This window comes from Hyla sarda, chromosome 4 (assembly GCF_029499605.1).
Source record: "Hyla sarda isolate aHylSar1 chromosome 4, aHylSar1.hap1, whole genome shotgun sequence".
Lineage (NCBI taxonomy): Eukaryota > Metazoa > Chordata > Amphibia > Anura > Hylidae > Hyla > Hyla sarda.
In genome coordinates, this window is record NC_079192.1 from 264,368,592 (window position 1) to 264,394,582 (window position 25,991).

Sequence of the window (25,991 nt, forward strand, 5' to 3'; positions counted from 1 at the left end):
GCTCTTCTCCTTTCTAATGACTCCTCCCCTTCTCGGGGGTGATCCCATTTACGGATGTACAATGCCTCCATTTCCTTGGTATTTTCTTGATACCGCACTCTTTCTTCGCAAGGCAAATGTACGTGCTTTGGAGCATAGAGTTCTTTGTATCGGGCCTTTAACTTTTCCATCAATTCGACCAGCTCGGCTTCTTGACGGGCCCTTTCCCGTTCTGCAGTTGGGATTGATGGGAGTGTCTTCCCAGGTAACGGTTGAAGTACTCTGTGCATGTACTCGATCAGCTCCGGTTAATCTCCGAACACCCATTGCGGCAATTTTGGTGAGCACGGTCGTGCACTTGGCAAGCTTGATCGAGGAATGACCTCAGGGCTGGAGGTGGAAGAATAGGCCCCCTCTGGCGGGGTACTCACAGCAGACTCCTCCGACGGGATCTCGGCCCACGAGCCCCAGGTCCTGTGGTGAGGGGACAATCTCACCGGTGACGCACCTCCAGGTGTCCCTGCACTGTTCGCTGGAGGTGTCTCTGGCCAATTGTCGTCATCATCAGGCAGTGGGGGAAGATTGCAGGCCCCCTCTTCAGCAAGTTCTTGAAAAAGTTGGGCTGCGACTGCCACAACTTTCCGTGTTTCTGGTGCCATTTTGCCAACTTGACCACATGGAACGCTGCTCTCCGCCATGTCTATATTCTCCGGCTCTCTCTGCAGACTGGAGAGGTTGCTCTGTGTGGCGTCTTTTATAGCGGGCTTCTCTAAAATGGCGCTGGGCAGGAAGGACACTATCGGTGCAGCCCCGACTTCCGGTCCCTCCAGAAACGACTCCTGCACCTCTGAGTTCCCTTTCGCTGGGATACAGCAACTTGGCATCCACGCCCTGGGGCGTGGCATGGCGCAGCACGGGCTTTCTTCGCGCGCTTTTCCGGCAGCAGTTCGGATCCGCCTGTGCCGACCGGACCAGAGGATCGCAGCATGAGCTCATTACGCAGTTTACACATTTTAACTGTATACAGATCTTCGCCTCCTCCCTTACTTTTCTCTTGGCCCCCTTGTATGATGCACCACAAGCACCGTTCCTGTACACAGCAACACATGAATAAAGTAATTTTCTTAGGGGGGAGTACACTTTCACTAGTGGCAATGGTAGGCACACACCCGAATCCTGTTCGTGCAACACCAAAAAAGCTTTGTGGTAGCCCTTGGGGGGTGTATGGTAGTGGTGGTATGGTATAGGTATATCAGGGGTTAATGTTAACCCGAGAGTTTGTGACACCAGGCTGAGGGCTGGCATGCTGAATCAGTGTTCCGGCCTATCGCCACCCTTCCCAATAACGATAGGTGCATAAAATAACTAAAGGTCCACAAGGAGATTTGAACTTGAACTTGAATAACATTTACTGAAGTGCTTGCAATATTCACGGCGCAGTAACAGTCTCATACAAACAGTCCTTTGGTTACTTAGCGACTGGCAGTCGTTGCGGACCTTTAGCTAGACAATAAGTCTCTTAATTTATTAAGAGATTTGCAGATCAGTCCGGATTTAGGGGAGGTACTAGGTCCGGAGATGCTGCAGAGTTTTTGGGAGGTGATACACTCCATAATTATAATTGTTCAGCCGTTGCCGCAAGGCTCGGGCCCAACTCACTGCATCTTCTGCTGTACAGGTATTGCCTACTTGACAGCCCAAGAGGTAAGAGAGAGAAACATGGCCGCCGCTCCCTTATATGGGCGTGGCGAATCTGATTGGTCCGAACGTCTGCCATTCACCTTACATGGTGTGATGGGATTGCTTACGTCACAGGATCTATATACATTATAAAACCAAAACGAGGCTAGAGATACCAAAGTGAGACCTGGAACGCATCCAGAGTGAGGTTTGGAACGCATCACATGACCCGAAGGCCCTGCAACACCATGGAAACAAGTAATTAACCATTTATTTACATTTATACTATGCTATTTATATTATCTATGCATAAATTACTAATTATACATTAGGATAGAGGCGACCAAGGGTAGACTAGATTACAGGGATCCCTACGTCCTAGGGACTCTGGCTATGGGGACCCATAAATAGATAAGTACCGTATGAAATGCTGTACTGGGACACCACACTCCATTTGTGCACTGAAATTTGTAGTAATCATTAGTAATTATGCACCAGAGCAGTTTTGGGACATTGATGGGAGATCTCCTTGAAGAAGGAATAGGTAACTCAAACAATAGGGCAAAATGGGTCATTTTCAATTACCACCAACAAGATGGTGGTGAAGCCCTGAGCGAGGGGCAAATCCATAGTAACATATGTTGAAATTTCAGCCCAAGGCTCAGTTGGAATATAAAATGGCTGAAGTAGACTTCAAGGTTCCTGTTTGGAAGGTTTGTACTCATACAGCACATACATACAGTGCAAGTGAAACAAATTCCTTGACATTTTTTCCATTATGGCCACCAATGGATACAGGTTTGTCTTATTTTGATATGACCAGACAGCAGGGAAGAATATATCTGGACTACTTTGCTGAGGAGGCCAGGGGACCCACAGAAACATTAGGATCCATGCAAAGGCCTCAAGAAGAAAAAATGTCACCCATGAAGAATATTTCTTGTGGCTCAAGGGGGTAATTCTCCAACTTGGCATAAAAGGAGTTCTTGCAAAGCAACAGTGGACATAGAGTTGATGGACTTGAATATCCTTGAAATAGATCAGGATATTGTTCATGTATCCCAAAACGTTTTGGTAAACAATGTCCCTAAACATCTTGTTCAGGACCTGTGTAAAAATAAAAAAGCATAAGCATTACAAAGACTATATAGCATGACAAATTAATAATAGTGACTATTCTGGAAATTGAAAGTTTTTGTTCCACTCCCTCCTTTCTTTAATTCAAAACAAGTTGAAGGCCCTCCCTCAGCATGATCAATCTGCTCATAATGGTTATGAAGTGGATACTGAGGTGAAAGGCCAGCTGGAGGAGAAATAAACCTCAGTGGAAGTAGAGTGTGTACACCGGATTTTGGTTGCAGTCCTGGAAGCAGAAGAGAACCCAGTGGACAAACTGTCCAGTGGACCAGTTTATAGATGGTAAATGTTGCCTGAACCAAGATTATTTAAGAACCACCTGACTACTGAAACAATGCAAAATCAGGAAGGAAATTCCATCAGTCTGGAGAACTCCCACTTGAAGACAAACTGAAACTATATGTTCCTATGCATGTTGGTTAGGTGATCAATTAACATATTAAAGAACAAAATATGCAACCTCTTGGCTAGGGAGTATTCAATTAAGTTCTCATGTGAGTTCTTGAAAAAAAGGCAAACAAGTACCAACAATTCATTATTAAGGAAATGTATTAGGCCCTAAGTGTTCTCCCCCCAATGACCAACTTTACGGAATAGACAGAACAGTTGATAAACTTCCTAACAGAGCTGTTTACCTAAATAAATTCTTTCAACCTGTTAAGGACCCATGACGTACTGATACATCATGAGTCCGCTCCCGTTCTATAACGCGTCATAGCGGGTCGGGCACAGGCCTCTAACAGCGGCCAGGACTCGTGGCTAATAATGCGTGGCATTGATCGCGGTGCCGCGCGCTAATAACCCTTTAGACACGGTGTTCAAAGTTGATCGCCGCGTCTAAAGTAAAAATAAAACTTTGCCGGTTAGCTCAGAGAGCTGTTTGGGGTCGCTGCAGCTAAATCGCGGCATCACGAACAGCTTACAGGACAGCCAGAGGGTCCCTTCCTGTCTCCTTGCTGTCCGATCGCCAAATGACTACTCAGTGCCTGAGATCCAGGCATGAGCACTCAAGCGGCAGAATCATCGATCAATGGTTTCCTATGAGGAACCATTAAACGATGTAAAAGATCAGTATGTGCAGTGTTATAGCCCCCTATGGGAGCAATAACACTGTAAAAAAAAGTGCAAAAAAAAGGGAATAAAGATCATTTAACCCCTTCCCTAATAAAAGTTTGAATCACCCCCCCTTTTCCCATAAAAAAAACTGTGTAAATAAAAATAAACATATGTGATATTGCTGCATGCGGAAATGTCCGAATTATAAAAATATATCATTAATTAAACCGCATGGTCAATGGCGTACGCGAAAAAAAATTCCAAAGTCCAAAATAGTGTGTTTTTGGTCACTTTTTATATCATGAAAAAAATGAATAAAAATTTGATGATTTTTTCCAGAAGTACGTCAAAATCAAACCTACAAAAGTAGGATATCATTTTAATCATATGGACCTACAGAATAAAGAAAAGGTGTCATTTTTACCGAAAAATGTACTGTGTAGAAACGGAAGCCCCCATAAATTACAAAATGGTGTTTTTTTTTAAATTTTGTCTCACTATGATTTTTTTTTCCATTTCGACGTAGATTTTTGAGTAAAATGACTGACGTCATTACAAAGAAGAATTGGTGGCACAAAAAAATAAGCCATCATATGGATTTTTAGGTGCAAAATTGAAAGAGTTATGAGTTTTTAAAGGTAAGGAGGAAAAAATGAAAATGCAAAAACGGAAAAACCCGGGTCCTTAAGGGGTTAAACTACATCAGCAGAATTCATAAAGGTTAGGACCAAACAGTATGCCAACAAGTGTGTTCCTTTCATTAAAACCCTTCCAAAATGAAGATCCAATATTGTCGATGAAAAGATTATGTCATTAAGCCTGAAGGAAGATAACATCATACTGGCCAGACATAACTTGGTGTTAGCAAACTCTGACACCAGGCAGTGGAACTTGATAGCATACTGACCAAATTGGGAAGGTAGGGGCAATGTTGTAAATTCCTCTTCAAAATGCTGCTAAGGAGGAGGTCAGTGGAAACATGATTGGGTTAAAGCCTAATTTCCATGTCAGGATTTCTCCTTTCAGTAAGGAAATTATGTTGGTCACCATGACTGGGTCGGAACAATATAGCTGGGGACACAGCTAAATCTATATAGCACACTGATTAGTAAACCTTTGACTGCCCTTGGGAGCACCATCAAATCCTTTAATTACCATGGAGATAAAGTGAAAGGAACAATGTGTAAAATTCTGTTCATGCACTTTAGTTTTTTCCTCCTTACCTTTTAAAAATCATAACCCTTTCAATTTTGCACCTAAAAAATCATATGAGGGCTTTTTTTTTTTTTTGGGCCACCAATTCTACTTTGTAATGACGTAAGTCATTTTACTGAAAAATCTATGGCGAAATGGAAAAAAAAATCATTGTACAACAACATTAAAAAAAACACCATTTAGTAAATTTCTTTAATTTCCATGCAGTAAATTTTTCGGTAAAAATGACACTTTATCTTTATTTTGTAGGTCCATGCATTTAAATTAATACCCTATTTATATAGGTTTTATTTTGTCGTACTTCTAGAAAAAAATCATAACTACATGCACGAAAATTAATACATTTAAAATTGTCATCTTCTGACCCCTATAACTTTTTTATTTTTTCACGTTGCGCTGTGATCTGAAGTTTTTATCTGTACACTTTTTGTTTTAATGGAACTTTTTGATTGCTTTTTATTGTTTTTTTTATGATATAAAAAGTTACCATGAATACGCTATTTTGGACTTTGGAATTTTTTGCGCGTATGCCATTGACCATGCGGTTTAATTAAAGATATATTTTTATAGTTCGGACATTTATGGATGTTTATTTTTATTATATATGTTTATATATTTTTTATATGGAATTTGGGAAAAGGTGTGTGTTTTTAAACTTTTAATGTGTGTGTTTTTAAACTTTTTTACTTTTTTTTTTACACTTTTAGTCCACTTAGGGGACTTTTAGGAGGAATCATTTGATTCCTCATACAGATCAATGTGGTTCCATAGAAGCACATTGATCTGTGTGCTCTGCGCTCGATTGATAAAGCCTGGCCCTGCCAGGATTTATCATTCTGAGCGCAGGAGACGGCACTACAGGAGAGGTAAGCGCTCAGGCTACCTCAGCAGTGTATCAGCGCTCCCCCACCGTGCGATCGCCCGTGGTGGGGGGGGGGGGGCGATCCACCCCACTGGACCACCAGGGACGGGATAAAGACACCTTTAGATGCTGCTGTCAACTTTGACAACTGCGATCAAAAGGGTTAATAGCCGGACACAGCGATCGCCGCATGTTGGTTATTAATGCCGGCCCCCAGCTACAGGAATCAGTAGTAAAAAACTGCAAGGTGTCTAAATGTATATTCCCCAGAGGGCCTGTAAATTTCTTGCAGACAGGAGCCTTGGTGGGCTACTTATTTGGCAAATTCATAAATGTTCAAAGCAAGGGTATAGACATTTCAGTACTATCACAAACTATGGCCATGTACTGCTATAGAAGATGGGAGCCAAGGCGGCAGAAGAGAAAGCTGCCAGTTGCCTATTAACATGATGTGATTGTTGTCAGGTAGTGTGGTTGCATGCGACCCTAAAGCCGAGTGAGGTTAATGACTTCAACTAGAAGTGTAAACTTAAATTGGTGCTTACTTGCATCAACATCAGTGTTCAGGTACACTCTGATGCCTTTGCTTATTTACCCTGATGATACTGTCACACTTCTGATGACTTTTTGAGCCCACTACAACCAATCACTACATTGTAGTGTATTTAGAACATCATTTGCAGAGCAGGAATAGAGCATCATCAGGAAAAGTAAAAGGAGGCACCAGCAGGAGAGAAGCACCAACACTGGTTGGAGTGAAGTATCCAACACCAATCTTAACCAGTTAAGGATGCAGGGCATATGGGTACGCCCTTGCCTTCTGGTAGTGAAGGACGCAAGGCATACCTGTATGCTCCAGTCTTGTTACCGATGTTTGAAGCATGCTCACGAGCTGAATGTGCTTCATACACAGTGGGTCCTTACTGCTATCAGCAGCCAGGACCTACAGTTAAGGCCGGACATCGCTGATCGTCAGATGCCCAGCATTAATCCTTTAGACACAGCAATCAAAGTTGATTGCGGCATCTGAAATGTTACAAAATTATCCCAGCATCTCAGGAGAGCTGATTGGGACCATCTTGGTGAAATTGCGATGTCCCAATCAGCTAAGTGGGTGGCAGTAGGGCCCTTACAAGCCTCCTTGCCGTCCGATCTGTGCTCTGATGTCCCCAGCCAGCCATGACAGGCTGGAGCAGCGGAGCACGGATAACACAGATCAATGCTGAACCAAAGCTCAACATTGTACAGTGTGTGCAATAGAAAGATTGCATGTTATAGCCCCTTATAGTGACTAAACGAAAAGTAAAAAGTGTAAAAAAGTTAATAAATGTGAATAAGCTCATCCCCTAATAAAAGTTTGAATCACCACCTGTTTCCCATTTTTTAAATAAAATTATGTAATTAAAAAATAAACATAAAGATATGTGGTATTGCCGCGTGTGTAAATGTCAGAACCAAAAAAATAAATGGATAGCCAAACCACACAGTCAATGGCGTACACGTAAAAAAAATATCAAAGTCTAAAATTGTGCATTTTTGATCACTTCATTAACCATAAAAAAATTAACAAAAAGTGATCAAAAGGTCCCAATAAAACAAAATGGTACTGATAAAAACTACAGACCATGGTGCAAAGAATTAGCCCTGATATAGCCCTGTATGTGGAAAAATAAAAACGCTATAGGGCATCAGATGACAATTTTAAGCATACTAATTCTGGTGCATTTAGTTATAATTTTTTTAATGTAGTAAAATAAAATAAAACCTACATAAATTGGGTATTCTTGTGATTGTATGGACCTATAAAATAAAGATAAAGTGTAATTTTTACCGAAAAGTGCACTGTGTAGAGACGGTAGCCCCTCAAAAATTACAATACAGATTTTTTTTAATTTCACTTCACAAATAATTTTTTTTGCATCACCACAGATTATGTTATAAAATATGTCATTAAAAAGTACAATTGGTCACGAAAAAACAAGCCCCTATAAGGGTCTGTAGGTGCAAAATTGAAAGTGTTATGACTTTTAGAAGAAGAGGAGGAAAAAACAAGATTGCAAAAACAAAAATTGGCCAAGTGTTTAAAGGGTTACTGCAGTGGAATTTTTTTTATTTTTTTAAAATCAACTGGTGCCAGAAATTTAAACATATTTGTAAATTACTTCTATTAGAAAAAAGCTTTACCTTTCTAGTACTTTTTAGCAGCTGTATGCTACAGAGGAAATTCTCTTTTTGAATTTCTTTTTTGTATTGTACACAGTGCTCTCCGCTGACAACTGATGCCTGTATCAGAAACTGTCCAGAGCAGGAGAAAATCCCCATTGCAAACCTATGCTGCTCTGGACAGTTCCTGACACGGGTATCAGGTGTCAGCAGAGAGCACTGTGGACAAGACAAAAAAGAAATTCAAAAAGAAAACAATTTCCTCATGACGCTGCTAAAAAGTACTGGAAGGGTAAAGATTTTTTAATAGAAGTAATTTACAAATCTGTTTAACTTTGACAAAACATGCTGCCCGAACTAAGAACTGCTGTAACGATTTTGGATCTCTTGATCTGAGGACATATGGTCATCAGGTGACCAGGTCATTTTTCCTCCATCTGGGAACACTATCCACATACAGGATAGCTGCTTTTTACACATTCCAGTGATCTTCCACATTTACGGCTTCAAAGCTTGATTCCTTTAATCTCTACAACCCACACTGTTTATACTATCACTCTTTTCTACCTTGCGCTGTTGGCTATATTACAGTTTTTTGTTATTTAATAGTGGTATATGGGGGACCACTAGTCCAATAGCAGCATACACCAAAATAGGGTGTTTTTCACCTCTGTTAGAGTGCACAAGTGACCTAGCACCAGTATATTCCACATACAAAGTATGCTTAACAATCAGGAAATATACAATGTAGAATAGTTGTCATACACAGTATATTGCTTATTTGTCAATTCACTTTATAAGTTTTTTTTTTTACTCTGTGCAACAATTGCTACATGTTAAATGTTCACATTTAGAATGAGAGTAATGATTATCTCTGAAACATGTAAGCTACTATTTCTTGTGTTGTGTGTGGGCTCTGTCTGGAGTCTTTAATATGTCAAAAGTGATGGAATGAAACTGAATTTTATGGATATTGTTTCCATGCCTAGGCACTTCTTCCTCCACAAAACAGCTTTATCAGTTCTTTTAAAGAAAAAAAAAATCTTGGGGCAGGGAGCACGAACTGAAGTCATCTGGCTATGTGCACTAAATTCACAAAGTGGGCTACAGTTTGTCCATGGCTCCATTACTCAGAAGTAAAGGTACAGCGGACGCATATGCTGGTTTGGGATTAACCCAGTAATGCAATGATACCGAAGGAGCCAACACTCTCACAGAAGCACCGCTACATCTCTTTCCAGTACTTTGTACCTAAGAGTAAGAATGTCTTTGGCTTCATCCATGTTACCTAAAGTCAACCAGGCAGAGGTATTGGAGAAGGTGAAATTGTGCCAAGTGGAAAGCAATGAAAATGAAGGATACAGTGTGATGATGAAGTATTACAATGAACTAACAGCATGGAAGGGGAGGTGAAAATGCAAGTGTTAGGACATCTGCTCCAGCAAATGTGGAATGACAGAAGAGAAGAGCAAAGAATGCTACTTTCTCATGTAGACTAAAATCAGGATCACTAACAATGTGACGATTGCTGACAAAATACTGCACAGGGCCTGGGAACATTTCAAGAAGAAGCTCGGTGCTTGTCTTGAGAAGGGAGGAGAAACTTGTAAAGTCACCAAGTTTGTATCAGTTCTCAGGGTACTCAAAAACAGGCAGGCAAGAGTATGACTGTGGGTGGCAGTGGGGCCCCATGTGCATATCAAGTGTAGCATTATTTTTTCACTCAACCAAAGGATGTCTGTGACCAACTTCAGGGTATGTAAACAGCAGTAAAATTGTCACTTCCTTGGAAAACGTTTTGGAAACTCTCGTTATTGACACATATGTAGCATCTTCACAGTATCCTAAAGAGAAAGAATGTTCAAAAAGACTTTTCATATATGCTTGCCTTTCTGAGTCCATTTTAAATTACCAGACTAACAATTAATGACTAACAATTAATTAATGTTGTCCTGTTAGTTCTTGCAGTTTTTTTTGTTGGTGTTAGTTATGCTGCTATGGGCAGCAAACATGATTCTCCTGCAATGATGAATCTAAAGCAGTGGTTCTCAACCATTTTCATTACTGTACCCCCAAAGGGTGAAAGTATGTGCGTGGGTACAGAGGGAGGGGAGAAGAATGGCACAAGGGGATTAAGATGGGGTGGGGGAGGATTATGATTACCCCCCTCCTTATGAATTCCCTTTTTCCATTATTCCCCCCCTCCCTCTGATCCCCTTTTGCCATTATCCCCCTCTATCTTAAACCCCTTTTGCCATTATCCCCCCCTCCATCTTAATCCCCTTGTGCCATTATTCTCCACTCCGATCCCCCTGTGCCAATATATGAGATACAAACAATAACACCCTTAGTTTAACATGCTTAGTTTAACATGCTTAACAGTCTTGTGTCTATCCCGTTCGGTGGGAGTCGAGGACCGCACTGACGGTTGACTTCCTTCTGCACTGTGTCGGCACCTCAATGCAACGTCTGTACGGCGTCCAATCTTTGCTCTGGCTGACAAATACTGTCCAATGCATGGCCGATATTTGTCAGCGAATTGCCGTACCCCCGCATAACCCTTGGGATACCCCTGGTTGAGAACCCCTGATCTAAAGGACACATAGGCATTTCTTCCACAAATCCTGCTTTAAGAATTTTTGGGACATTAAGTAACAAATTATTCCATTATGGAAACTTAACTTGCATTTTAGAGTTTCCTCAGAAAGATAATATAAACATTTTTTGACAGTAAGACTAGAGGACAAAATTATGAGTTTTGAGAGAGTGAAGCAGACTCCAAGAGCCTTGTACCATGGAATAAACTAGCTTAGTTTGCCATGCAGATCCTGGCTTATTCCTCTGCAGGCCTTTTTTTCTGTCAGATCTAAAATATGCTCAGAGCTCAAGCCACAACATACATGCCATGCATGCCTTCTCCCTCCTTCATCCCTCCTTGCAATGCATAATTGATCAGTCCTGTATTTTAATCAATCAAGGCAAGGAGGGGTGGGAGAGGGAGGAGGCATGCATGCTGTGGCTTGGCATCGCCACCTTGACACTTCAGCTCTGAGCGTGATATAGATATGGTATAAAAGGACAAATTACCTTTAATTCTAAATATAATATAAAAAATATGCACTGCAGTACATCAACAAAAGAGCTGTACTATAAGTCATACTAAAGGAAGCAGTTATACCATAAAAGTGTTTAAATTTTGATGTGTTAAAATTTGGATTTTTGAAATAAAGACGCTAAATGTTTAAAGAGTGTTGAAACAGCTTTCTGTTTTACTTAGGAAGCAGTTATAGTTTGTTCTATTGGGTTCAGATCAGGATATTTTCCTTACCAAGTCACCAACTGAATTAAATTTACTGTGAACCATTGTTTGCCTATTTTTTTCTGTGTAGCAGGGAGCAGGATTCTGCTAAGAAAGAAATTATTCATTGTTAGGAAAGAGATCCCTTATGGGAGGTAACAGTTTTTTACTAGGATAGTGTCAATGTGTCAACATATGTTCTTGAATTTATTTTCACTGCAATGTTGGGTTGTCTCATCAAGGAGGACTAGCTGTATATAACTACAGGTGCCAACATAAGCAATACAAGAGCCAAACTAGGTAAAAACAATGTTGCACAGCTTGAAAAGGGGGTTTCCCACGGTTAATCTTTTAAGAGGTAAATAAACCATTTAAGCAAGAATAGAACATTAGAATGCTGGTAACCATTATGATCCAGAATGTGGAGGGCACTCTGCTTATCATTGTTAGGTGGGAATCATTTGCTTATTTTTATTTATTTTTTATATCTGTCATTGTTTACACATTTACCACATGAGCATAGAGAATTGTATTTTAAAGGAGATAAAAAAAAATTGTACTCTTGGTGGCTATCCACATTTGAAGGTTGTTGGATACTACTAGTGTTGCTGATTGCTGAACATTTGAACATTCTAGAACACAACCATTACAGTCTTTTAAATAAACTAACTTTAAACCTAATAAATACTAATAAATACCTAATAAATAAATACTAATTCCACATAGACCTCAACAATTAAATGTCAACTAGAAGTATATCATGCTTGGCATGACCTCTCATCCTTACCTAACAAAAGAAACATCACTCTCAAGATATGGCACTGTTCCAGAGAATCATGGTCACAGGTAGTTAATTTATCCCTATTTTCTGGTCCTTCAGGCTGACATTTCATACAGAACTCCCTGTACCTTGATATACAGTATACCTCCCAGGTTGAAGTCTCTCACACCCTAAACCACTTTGGCTGCCCTTAAGGTTTATGAATCCCACAACTCATACAGACCTTCCAGAATTCATTTCTGCCAGGACTGATTAAGTCCAAGCCCACAATGATTTTGTGACAGGTTGCACGGAGCTCCCCAAGCTGTCCTTTTCCATGGCTAATAGTACTTTCAGCCCTCTACTCTAAGGAAGCAACAATTTTCTCTGTCAGCTCACTGTCTGTTCCTTCATGATGATCATTGGGTCTTGCTAGACAACACAACAATGGCACATCTCTCTTATGGGTTTATTAAGTACTCTAGGTGACCCACTACTTAACCTTTTCACAGGCACTTTTTTTAACCAGTATCCAACCCATGATGGACAACCCCCAGGCTAACTGTCTATAACTACAGGTTCTCGGTGCATCTCACACGAATGTCTTCCTTAAAATGCCCCTTTTTTTTTGCCCTCTTTAGTATTGTGGCACAGTTCTCCAGTGTCTTGATGCACTCAACCGAAAAAGAGTCAGGCTTCCTCAGCCTAAATTGGTACTGGCATAATCTGTTAGCTGATAGCAGGGGAACCAGCAATCCAGAACATTGACTGTTGACATCCAGTCATCTAAATAGATGGCATGACAGTAGTACTGCATGTAATGACAATTCAACTTAGAGAGTACCTTTAATGTGATTGAAAAAATGGCCACTAGGTGGCTCTGTTCTGTTCCATGCACAAGTCAAACAGGTAGTTTGGTCTCCTCCGAGCCTGGCAGTAGACCAAACTCAGGTGCGTGTGCGGGGCATGGTGTGGCACAGCTCTTGCAGACTTCAGTGATGTTGCACCTGCTGGGTAACGCCTACTTTCCCCTGCCAGGAGCTTGCACAATGTGAGCAAGGGAAACGGTATGATACAGAGCTTTTTAAAGCTCTGAATTTTTATTTTAAAGTCAGGAAGGGTGTTACGAGTAGTTAGGGAATACAATCTGAGTTAGTTTAGAAAATATGGTGTGATGACAAGTATTTTTTAACTGCATCCAACAACTTGAGTCTTCCCCCCTTCAATTCATTGTTTGGCTTTCTAGATGAGATAACCGTGTTCATGCCCAATCAAAAATAACATTCTAAAATCAATTCTGTATATTCCAGTATATGGTTATCTTTTTTTTAGTTTTTAGTTAAAGCAAGATAATATATAAAAGCTAAATAATATAGAAAGAGTATATGACAATATTCTAAAATATGACAATATTCAAAAATATTAGAAAATGTTTAAAAATCAAAAATGTAATAATTATTTATAAGGTACATTTATGTATGGTATGGTTACTATTTTTTTCAGATTACAAATTTGATCTATCTTATATCACAAAATACATGACAACCAGAAAAGTGCATGAATGTGAATGTTGACCTTGGTATTCCTACTAAACATTTATTTACATTTTTTTTTAAATGAAATGCTGTTAAATTAATGAAATACTAGCCCTAGAGAATGGTAAATTCATTATAATACCATAATAATAATAATATTGTTATTTGTTTCAAACTCTATCGATCATTAGCTTGACCGAGTTTGAAACAAATTATGAATGAAAGGTTTGATCATTTATTTCCATCTGCAACTTGGTCCTTGCTGTATAATTATTTGTCAAGGACATTCTGAGACTGAACTTCGCATTTCACATGTTGCTTTGTGTATTGTATTATGCATTTTTGACCATACAGTTTAACATGTCATGTTGTTTCAGCTGCCACAATTGTAGATCAAATCAAGACCCTGAAATAACTAGTTTATACTTCATAAAATGTATTTTTTCTCATTTAAATATTTTCTTTGTCATAAATTATAATACTGCATGTGGGGTATGATTGACCTATAAATTGTCTCGGCTTTTCATTACTGTTGACATAAACCTTTTTGATGGCTTCATAATTGATTGCATTTCATTTTAATGTTTGTCTCTGTCTTTTTCTGGTTGAATTCAACTGATGTCTGTGCACTATTTCGTAAAGGATATGAGAAATCCCGAAGTTTAAACAACATAGCTGGCTTGAGACTGTCTCCTGTAACATCACCCTACAGTTCACCTTGTCCTCTCAGACGCTCTCGGTCTCCTATCCCATCCATCTTATAAAACAGACTATACCAATCTGACAAATAGATATCTCTCAAGTGCTATTGACCACATAATGGAAATAATTAAATGTAGCATTAACTCAAGGCTCTATCCAGACAACATATACAATGCATAATCTCAACTGGAAATGCTAGGAAACACCACTTTGTCAGCAGACATTTCATAAAGTAATTTATCCTGCAGAGTTTGTGCATATCTTCTAACTTTCTAGTTTCCTCCTGGCAATAAATAAAAAAGATAAAGTATGAATGGATCGGCCAGTATACTTAATAATTACATACATTTTCAGGGACATACAGCTATACCAATGTGCTTCCAAATGATAACCAACACTTCATTGATCGTACATTTCTTGTGAGTTTCTGATCCATTCTGAAGATGTCTGGGATCCTGTCTTTAGAGCTCGCAGTGTAACAGATCAGACCATATGCATGGACCATCCCGTCTACACATCATATCAAAGCAATGTTGCAGATTACAGGAGCTACAAAATGGCTCAGAACATAAGCTTGGCATCGTATCATTTGCTATTCAGTTGTCCTGCCAGTAGGATTTTGTTTTTATCTTCTAATTTCCGTTGGTATTTTTAGATGACTTTGATTTGTTTAATACTGTATAATAGAGTACCGAAATGTCTCTGGTTGTTTGCACACAGATAACTGCAAAGAGGTTGTCATTACTGGTTACACGCAAGCAGAGGCCAGATCTCTTTCATAATGGCTTGGGAAGGCACAATACATGTGAAAAAGGTAACTGCCATCCAGGCTTGCAATTTACAGCTAGCAGGTCTTCTTACACAAGGGTTCTTCAAATTTTACACATGCAAAATTTTAAGAACTAGAGAAAGAAGCTTGTGTACTTGCATGTTTCAGCTAAATGACCAAGGCTGTATATTTTATTAAGAATTTTTTTTTTTTTGACCAGCCTTAAACATCTAGAATCAAATTTGGCATTTTTTAAGTCAACGTTTTCTCAATTCTTTCTTTTGAAATTTGTTTGTCATATATGTTCATGTTGGTTTGTCTAACCAGTTGTTAAGTTGTTTCATTCACCTCTCTTCAAACACTCAAACTGTGCCTGTAAACAACTAGTTCAAGGCTGCATTCTTTTCTTTTGCGTTTTGCTGTGTTTTCTGTGCTTTAAGTATGGTTGCTGTTCTACTGAATTGAATTATGTAGAAAGTCAATTACTTCTTTTTTACCTGATATAAAAGCCATTAACCATTGCCACGTACCACAAGTCATATATTTCGTAAGACAAAACAATGTTCAATTATATTACATGAAGAATAGGCCGACATTATTACTCTAGCTGTTGTTGCACCTTATCTACTGGCATCATCGATAAGTTTGTAGGTGCTTTGCAGAACATGGAATAAACTGGGACTTCAACAGCTAATAAGTGATTGGTTACCTATTCTTGCAGGTGTTGTCCAGGATTACTAAAATGGTTCTACTTCTTTAAAAACAGTGCCAGAAAAGTTGCATTGTTTTTGAGAAAAAAAAAAAAACCAGACTTGTTTTACTGGTCCCAGACAACCTTTTTAACTTCTTGCGAATTGAAGGGGTATTCCAGTTTTATATACCTTATCCCCTATCCAAAGGACATCATGTCCCCATTCCGGAGGCAGTGCCTGGCACAGAATGTCGGGGGCTGCACCTTTAGATAGGGGTTAAGATGTATAAAGCTGGAATACACCTTTAAGTTGTTAGACAAACAAAAGAAAGTTTTTTCATGAAAAAACACTAAACACTGAAGTCATTCTCACAACTTGTCTATTTTTCGAGAACACAGCAGATAGCCTTTTTTGATGATCAATTTTCAGCCCTTGACACTAGGTCACATTCACAACCTCTATATGCTATATCCGCAGTATATAACTATTTCCTGTGCAGCAGATTAACCCATAGTATAATGGAAATACAATTAGACTTATATAAATATAAGCTAGATATGACATATGCAGTTTAATGGAGCATGGCTAAATGGTACCTTTCTTTTAAAATTAAACTCATACAACAATAAAACGTCTCTGCTGAATGACACGTTACTATCTGATTTACAGGTGTTGTGACATCAGACATCAGTGTTTAGCTTACCTGTTTTATTAAAAGATATGATGTTTTGGGCTGGTGATAAGATGAAAAAAATGCAGGCTCCAAAGTTAACTAAAATGCTCTGCTCATTGTTATCAATCTGTCCTAGACTAGGCAATATGTTTTATTCATAGATTAATGTAAATTTTAATGGTATATACCAGAATTGATAGCATGAGCTGCAAGGACCAGTATATATATATAGAAACCAATAGTGATCATATCGTAAATTATAGAAGTGATATATTATGAAAATAATAGTATAGCATTTTAATCAAGGGATTAATACAATATTTGGTGCTGCTGTTATTGACTACAGTGTTATACGGAATTTATCATGGATTTATGACTGCTGAAAAAGGGACAGTGGAATTTAGCCATAACAAGGACTATACTGGAAAGAAATTCCTGCTGGTGAATGGGCCCTAGATGTAAACTTCTCATGTTTCAAGGTAGTGAGTAAGATCTGATGACCAGCTTGATCTGCAAAGTGCAACAATCACAGACTGAAATGTTTCAGCTGCCAACAACCTGAATGGTCTGGGCTGGCACATTAGTTGTATATAAATGTGAGCATGGAATATGCGCTATTTTCATCAATATGAGTACATGTTCCATTGTACGATTCCTATTGATCAATGTATGTGTGTATAACCCCCATACATTTTGGATTACCTCACAATTCCTGCAGTACTCTAGTTTGTGCTGTAGACTGTATAGAAATGCACATAAAAGGTGTAAGTTAACTTATCAGGATCTGTTTAGGCAGATCTGTGTTCATTTATTGCTGTTTGTATTGCAGAAGATATATAGTACAGTAGGCTCCAGTTCATTAAGTGGTTCTGCTCCATTAGACTTTGTAGAACTAATAAGACACGAAGCTGCCACGGTGTCTTCTGATGTAGTCTTCTGGGACACCACCACTTAGTACTCATGGACTGTAATTAATAACCCATCTGACAAGTGTATTGTGCTATCTTCCTTTATTCTAGAATATTTCCAGTTAAATATGCCAGAATTATTTTGCCATCAAAACTAAACTCGTTAGTTAGCCAGCAATTCTTACCATCTATTCTATGAGACAAAATTTAAGTATTACTGATAAAGTCATGGTGGCAAGAACATATTAATAGTGTGTGCTTAAAAACTCCATTGCTTTGTCATCTCTACAGGATCCAGCAGCATAAATATTTGTTGTATAAGAATATTAATTTTATTTTTTTGCCAAGGAAAGAGATATCTTTTTATCTGTGCTGTGCTATTAAAATGTGAATTGTTACTTGTTACTCTGTCCATGACAATGTATATTTCGGTTAATAAAATAAAATATTTTCCTTTATTTAAAGATTCATTCATTTGTTGTCCTTTTATTCTTATTGAAATGACTTGTTGAGAAATACATTTAAAAAAATTAGCTGCTACTATACTGTAAGCATTGGAAATATACATAGCAGATGACAGTAATAAGGTTAGTACAAATAACACAAAATTGCTTAGAGCTTCTATAATTAAAGGACCCTATCACCAAGTTTATCTTGCACTCTCTGCGAGCCACATGGCATACTGACAGATATACACCCATCAGTGCTATGTCTGTACTTTTTGCAACATTTTGTTTAGTATGTTATATGAGCTTATGCATAGTTTAAGTAATGTGTTAATTTTATGGCAAAACTTCAACATATATGCCATTTGGTCACCCCAGAACATCTACAGAAGACATGAACTCCTGCAAGACTTCTTCACCTATTTCTCTGTCTTGGAATTGGTATTAGGATCACCATACAGCAAGTAAAATAAGTATTGAACACGTCACCATATTGCTGACTAAATATATTTCCAAAGGTGCTATTGGTGCTACATAAAATTTTCACCAGATGGTAACAATCCAAGTAATCCATACATACAAAGAAACCAAAACAAATAAGATTAGAAATTAAGTTGTTTCATAATGTGAAATGATGTAGAGAAAAAGTATTGAACATGCGTATTGATATTTTCTAATACTTTGTCTTAAAGCCTTTGTTGGTTAAAAAAAAAAAAGTTTCAAGACGCCTCCTTTATGGACAAACTAATCACCTGCATAGCTCTGGGGTGATTTTGTCCCATTCTTCCACCTAAACAGTCTTCAAATCTTGAAGGTTCCATGGAACACTGTAACAGAGCTAGATGTGGATCCTCTAACCTGTGTGGCTGATTACTCGGACTGTATCGGGGAGCGGAGTCTAAGGTGCCGCTGGTCTTCACCAGAGCCTGCCGCAAGGCAGGATGGGCTTGCTGCGGCAGGCGACATCCAGGTGGCTACCCCCGACACGGCTTGACCACACAGGTAGCTGGGCAAGGTGAGGTACCAAAGGATAAGGCAGTGGCGTAGTCAAACATAGCAGAAGGTCAAGGCAGGCGGCAAAGGTGCGGAGTCAAATAATGTAGCGGGAAGGTCTGGATACACGGGTAAGGCAAACAGGAAATATGGAATGCTTCATCTCAATCTAGGGGCACTGAATATCCGGCAGGAAAGTGTGAGAGGTGCAGGGACTTAGAGAGTAGTGTCAGGTGTGAAACATAATTATGGGTGTACTGGCCCTTTAAATTTCAAAGCTCTGGCGCGTGCTAGGGGATGTGCGTGCCGGAGCTGAGTAGCAGTAGAGGAGGCAGCAGGGGAACGTGGTAAGTGACGGGCTGGGATTCGCATGCGGGCACGTCCCACGATGCGAATCCCAGGCCCGCCTGCGGCAGGGAAGAAGGGAATGATCCGCTCGCGGCCAGTGCGTGTGGCCGGAGGGCAAAGTGGAACAGTACCCCCCTTGGTCTCCCCCTCCTTTTGCAGTTCTTGGTCCAGGATATTCCAAGGCTCCCAAGACCTTTCCTCAGGCCCGAATCCCTCCCAATCTCCAAGAAAGAAGCATTTTCCTCTGACCAGTTTGGAGTCCAAGATTTCCTTGACAGCAAAAACATCAGAAGTACCAGAGATAGGGTAAGGTGAGATGTCCTTTTGATAAAAATGATTGTGGATGGCAGGCTTCAAGAGGGAGACATGGAAGGAATTCGGGATCCGGAGAGAGGAAGGCAGATGGAGGGTATAAGCCACGGGATTGTAGTTTTTTGACGTTATAGGGACCCAAATAGCGTGGACCCAGTTTATAAGAGGGTACCTTAAAGCGGATATATTTGGAGGATAACCACACTTGTCCCCAGGAGAGAATTTGGGAGGAGGGCGGCTTTTCTTGTCTGCTTGCGACTTCATACCGTACATGGCATATAGAAGGGAGTGATGACTCTTCTGCCAGATGGAGGCCAAATTCCGTACTAGTTCATCAGCCATAGGAACTCTGGAAGAAGAAGACAAGGGAAGAGGAGGATGAAGCCCATAGACCACAAAGAAGGGTGAAGTCCCAGTGGACTCAGAATCCCTATGGTTGTAAGAAAACTCGGCCCAGGGTAGTAAATCGGCCCAGTCATCTTGGTGAACAGAGACAAAATGGCGAAGATAGTCCCCAAGGACCTGGTTCACCCTTTTGACCTGACCATTGGATTAACCTGTTAAGGACATAGGACGTTCTCTAACGTCCCCACTACCTGGGCTTTAATGCCCAAGTACGTTAGAGAACGTACTGTTGTATTTCCGATCTCTGCCGCTCGCCGGGCAGAGATCGGAACTGGATGCTTGCTGAAATCCTTCAGCAGGCATCCAGGGCAAACGCCGAGGGGGGCCATGTAGGCCCCCCAAGTCGGTGATCGCCGCAAATCGCAAGGGAAATCGCCCTTGCGATCTGCGGCGATACTGGGCTGATTGGGACTCTAGGGCCCGACCGCCCGGTAATTTCGCATGATCCCGGCTGTCACAGACAACCAGGACCATGCAGAAGTATCGGAGCGAGGTGGCAAGCCTGCCACCTCCTCCGATCCCCTGCGATCCGTCGGTTAACTAACCGACCAATCGCAGGAAGGGGGGGCGGTTACTTCCTCCCGCCCTGCCCGGCCCCTGGAATTCCGGAGAGGACGGGAGGAAGACCGGAGGACGCAGCGGGGGACGGGGGAGTGCTGGGGACCAGCCCTGGTACTTACCTCGTCCCTGAAGACCCGGATCCCGGCGAGGAAGATGGCGACAGGTGAGTAGATCTTCAGCCGCGGTCGGGCCCTTTACAGCAATGCACGTCGCCGTAAAGCGACATGCATTGCTGTAATGGAACCCTGTATATTACAACTCCCAGCATGCCCAGACAGCCCTTGGAGTCTGGGCATGCTGGGAGTTGCAGTTTTGCAGCATGCGGTTTGGAGACCACTGGGCCCTTCCAGATGTTGCAAAACTACACATCCTCAGCATGCCCTTACAGTCCAGGCATGCTGGGAGTTGTAGTTCTGTAACATCTGGCCCTTCAGATGTTGCAGAACTACAACTCCCAGCATGCCTGGAAAGTTTTGGCATATTGGGAGTTGTAGTTTTGCAACATCTGGAAGGGCACAGATTGGGAACCACTGTATTAGTGGTCTGCAAACTAGTCCTCCAGATGTTGCAAAACTACAACTCCCAGCATGCTGGGAGTTGTAATTCGGCAACATCTGGCTCTAAAGATGTTGCCGAACTACTACTCCCAGCATGCCTGAGAATGCTGGGAGTTGTGGTTTTGCAACAACAGGAGGCACACTGGTTGGGAAACATTGTCTGTTTCCTAACTCAGTGTTTCCCAACCGTGTGCCTCCAGCTGTTGCAAAACTATAACTACCAGCATGCACTGATAAACTGTGCATGCTGGGAGTTGTAGTTTTGTAACAGCTGGAGGTCCCCTCCCCCCTGTGAATGTACAGAGTACATTCACATGGGCGGGGGGCTTACAGTGAGTATCAGGCTGCAAGTTTGCGATGCAGCAAATTTTGCGCGGCAGCTCAAACTCGCAGCGGGAACTCGCTGTAATCCCCCGTCCGTGTGACTGTACCCTAAAAACACTACACTACCACAAAATAAAATAAAAAGTAAAAAAAACACTACAAATACACATACCCCTACACAGCCCCCCTCCCCTCCCCAATAAAAATGAAAAACGTCCGGTATGCCCCTGTTTCCAAAATGGAGCCTCCAGCTGATGCAAAACAACAACTCCCAGTATTGCCGGACAGCCGTTGACTGTCCAAGCATGCTGGGAGTTTTGCAACAGCTGGAGGCACCCTGTTTGGGAATCACTGGCGTAGAATACCCCTATGTCCACCCCTATGCAAATCCCTAATTCAGGCCTCAAATGCGCATGGCGCTCTCACTTTGGAGCCCTGTCGTATTTCAAGGCAACAGTTTAGGGCCACATATGGGGTATCGCCGTACTCGGGAGAAATTGTGTTACAAATTTTGGGGGGCTTTTTCTCCTTTAACCCCTTATGAAAAGGTGAAGTTGGGGTCTACAACAGCATGTTAGTGTAAAAAAATACATTTTTTACACTAACACGCTGGTGTTGCCCTATACTTTTCATTTTGACAAGAGGTAAAAGGGAAAAAAGCCCCCCAAAATTTGTAATGCAATTTCTCCCGACTACGGAGATACCCCATAAGTGGGCGCAAAGTGCTCTGGGGCGCACAACAAGGCCCAGAAGGGAGAGTGCACCATGTACATTTAAGGTGATTTGCACAGGGGTGGCTGATTGTTACAGCGGTTTTGACAAACGCAAAAAAAAAAAAAAAACACATGTGACCCCATTTCGGAAACTACACCCCTCACGGAATGTAATGAGGGGTGCAGTGAGAATTTACACCCCACTGGTGTCTGACAGATCTTTGGAACAGTGGGCTGTGCAAATAAAAAAAATTTGTACAGCCCACTGTTCCAAAGTTCTGACAGACACCAGTGGGGGGTAAATGCTCACTGTACCCCTTGTTACGTTCCTCAAGGGGTCTAGTTTCCAAAATGGTATGCCATGTTGGGGTTATTTTGCTGTCCTGGCACCATAGGGGCTTCCTAAATGCGACATGCCCCCCGAGCAAAATTTGCTCTCCAAAAGCCAAATATGACTCCTTCTCTTCTGAGCATTGTAGTTTGCCCGTAGTGCACTTCAGGTCCACTTATGGCGTACCTTCATACTCAGAAGAGATGGGGTTACAAATTTTGGGGGGTATTTTCTGCTATTAACCCTTGCAAAAATGTGAAATTTGGGGGGAAACACACATTTTAGTGAAAAAATATATATTTTTTTTTACATATGCAAAAGTCGTGAAACCCCTGTGGGGTATTAAGGCTCACTTTATTCCTTGTTACGTTCCACAAGGGGTCTAGTTTCCAAAATGGTATGCCATGTGAGGGTTTTTTGCTGTTGTGGCACCATAGGGGCTTCCTAAATGCGACATGCCCCCCGACCAAAATTTGCTCTCCAAAAGCCAAATATGACTCCTTCTCTTCTGAGCATTGTAGTTCGCCCGTAGTGCACTTCAGGTCCACTTATGGGGTACCTTCATACTCAGAAGAGATGGGGTTACAAATTTTGTGGGGTATTTTCTGCTATTAACCCTTGCAAAAATGTGAAATTTGGGGGGAAACACACATTTTAGTGAAAAAAAATATATATTTTTTTACATATGCAAAAGTCGTGAAACACCTGTCGGGTATTAAGGTTTACTTTACCCCTTGTGACGTTCCCCAAGGGGTCTAGTTTCCAAAATGGTATGCCATGTGGGGATTTTTTGCTGTTCTGGTACCATAGGGGCTTCCTAAATGCAACATGCCCCCCAAAAACCATTTCAGAAAAACATACTCTCCAAAATCCCCTTGTCGCTCCTTCGCTTCTGAGCCCTCTACTGCGCCCGCCGAACACTTTTCATGGACATATGAGGTATGTCCTTACTCGAGAGAAATTGGGCTACAAATAGAAGTATAAATTTTCTCCTTTTACCCCTTGTAAAAATTCAAAAATTGGGTCTACAAGAACATGCGAGTGTAAAAAATGAGGATGGTGAATTTTCTCCTTCACTTTGCTGCTATTCCTGTGAAACACCTAAAGGGTTAAAACGCTGACTGAATGTCATTTTGAATACTTTGGGGGGTGCAGTTTTTATAATGGGGTCATTTGTGGGTATTTCTAATATGAAGACCCTGCAAATCCACTTCAAACCTGAACTGGTCCCTGAAAAATAGTGAGTTTGAAAATTTTGTGAAAAATTGGAAAATTGCTGCCTAACTTTGAAGCCCTCTGGTGTCTTCCAAAAGTAAAAACACATCAATTTTATGATGCAAACATTAAGTAGACATATTGTTTTTGTGAATAATTTTTTTTTTTTTGGAATATCCATTTTCCTTACAAGCAGAGAGCTTCAAAGTTAGAAAAATGCAAAATTTTCAATTTTTTCAGCAAATTTTGGAATTTTTCACTAAGAGACAATGCAAGTATCGACAAAATTTTACCAATAACATAAAGTAGAATATGTCACGAAAAAACAATCTTGGAATCAGAATGATAGGTAAAAGCATTCCAGAGTTATTAATGTTTAAAGGGACAGTGGTCAGATGTTCAAAAAACGCTCCGGTCCTAAGGTGTAAAATGGCCTGGTCCTTAAGGGGTTAAGGGTGGTAAGCTGAGGAGAAGTCCAATTTAACTTGGAGACGTGAGCAGAGGGTCATCCAGAACTTAGAGACGAACTGAACTCCCCGGTCGGAGACAATATGAGTAGGCAACCCATGGAGCCGGAAGATATGACAAAGGAATAGCTTGGCAAACTGCGGTGCAGATGGTAAGCCAGGCAAGGGCACAAAATGAGCCATTTTAGAAAATCGGTCCACAACAACCCAGATGACCATTTTGCCGCCAGAAGAAGGAAGGTCAGTAATAAAATCCATTGCTATGTAGGTCCAGGGCAGCTCAGGAACTGGCAAAGGATGTAGTCGGCCAGCAGGTTCGGCACGAACGAAGTCAACAACATCCTGTTTTAAAGTTGGCCACCAATACTGTTGGGAGATGAGTTGCAAGGACTTCTGAATATTGGCATGACCGGCCAACAAAGAAGAATGACCCCCTTTCCAGACTAGGAGTCTTAAATGGGGAGTTATGTAAGTCTTTCCAGGAGGCAGGTGCTGAAGACTTGATGGTTCTGCGGAAATGAGACGATTAGTAGTGTTGAGCAGCATAGGTCATATTCGAATTTGCGATATTTCGCGAATATATGGACGAATATTCGTCATATATTCGCTAAATTTGCATATTTGTAATATTCGTGTTTTATTTTCGCATATGCGAAAATTAGCATATTTGAAAATTTGTATATACAAAAATTAGCATAAGCAAAAATTTGCATATGTGAACACCAGTCTCACACCACAGTAGTATTAGAGCCTTCTTTACACCACACAAGCTGGAAGCAGATAGGAATGATCACTGTGATGTGTACTGTGAAAAAAAAAAAAAAAGAATATTCGTAATTCCGAATATATAATGCTATATGCGTGAATATTCGCGGATTCGTGAATATGTGATATTCGCGAATAAAATTTGCATAGCGAATATTCGCGAGCAACACTAACGATTAGGAGGAACAATATGTTGAGGGTGAGATTCTTGGTCTTGCACTTCAGAGGATCTAGATAGAGCGTCAGCCCAAAAATTCTTCTCTGTTGGATGGAAGTGAATAAAAAAGTCAAATCTGGAGAAAAACAGAGACCAGCGAGCCTGTCCAGGGTTGAGACAATGGGCAGAGCCCTCCAAGAGATGACACCATTCTTCCAAGCCAAACTTAATAGCCAAGAGCTCGCAATCTCCAATGTTATAATTTCTCTCCGCAGGAGAGAAGGTATTAGAGAAAAATATGCAGGTTACAGTTTTTCCTTTACAGGATTTTTGTATCAAAACTGCACCTGCACCAACTGAAGAAGCACTTCCAAAATAAATGGCTTGCCTGGATAGGGTCTAGACAACAAAGGAGCAGAAGCGAAGGCAGGCTTTAACTATTTGAACGCTTCTTCGGCCTCAGGAGTCCAGACCTTCTGATTAGCAGTTTTCTTGGTAGGAGAAAGGAAGGTGGAGTAGTGAGGAATAAATTGCCGATAATAATTGGCAAAGCCGACGAAGTGCTGAATTGCTTTCAAGCCACAAGGTTGGGGCCAATCCAGTACAGCGAACAACTTGTTAGGATCCATTTGTAGACCTTGACTGGTAACAATATACCCCAGAAATGGAAGGCTGGTCTTTTCAAAAGTACACTTCTCAGGTTTTGCATAGAAATGGTTGTCTCGGAGACACTGTGGTGTGTGTACGGAGGGGTGTACAATGAGTGTGGAGATTGGGTAGGTAGATGAGAATGTCATCCAAATAGACCATTATAGGTCATGAAAAATGTCATTGACAAACTCCTGGAAGACTGCTGGAGCATTATAGAGTCCGAATGGCCTCACAAGATACTCGAAATGCCCATCACGAGTATTAAACGCAGTCTTCCACTTGTCCCCTTCTCATACACAAATCAAATTATAGGCCCC

At 40.9% G+C, this 25,991-nt stretch overlaps 1 protein-coding gene across 12 annotated transcripts in view; it reads left to right on the plus strand.

Moving 5' to 3' along the window:
* Positions 1–17,893, plus strand: part of KCNC2 (potassium voltage-gated channel subfamily C member 2) — a 314,888-nt gene extending 296,995 nt beyond the window's left edge. For 3 of the 12 annotated variants that reach the window (XM_056574109.1, XM_056574102.1, XM_056574106.1), the window contains 2 exons: positions 15,108–15,201; positions 16,868–17,001. In XM_056574109.1, coding sequence (XP_056430084.1) covers positions 15,108–15,169 — 62 coding nt within the window. In that variant the 3' untranslated portion in view covers positions 15,170–15,201; positions 16,868–17,001. Of the gene's footprint in view, positions 1–9,081; positions 11,457–14,327 lie in introns of those variants that run through there. The other 9 variants (XR_008892697.1, XM_056574104.1, XM_056574107.1 and 6 more) reach the window with 4 other exon arrangements.
* The last annotated feature ends 8,098 nt before the right edge of the window (positions 17,894–25,991 follow it).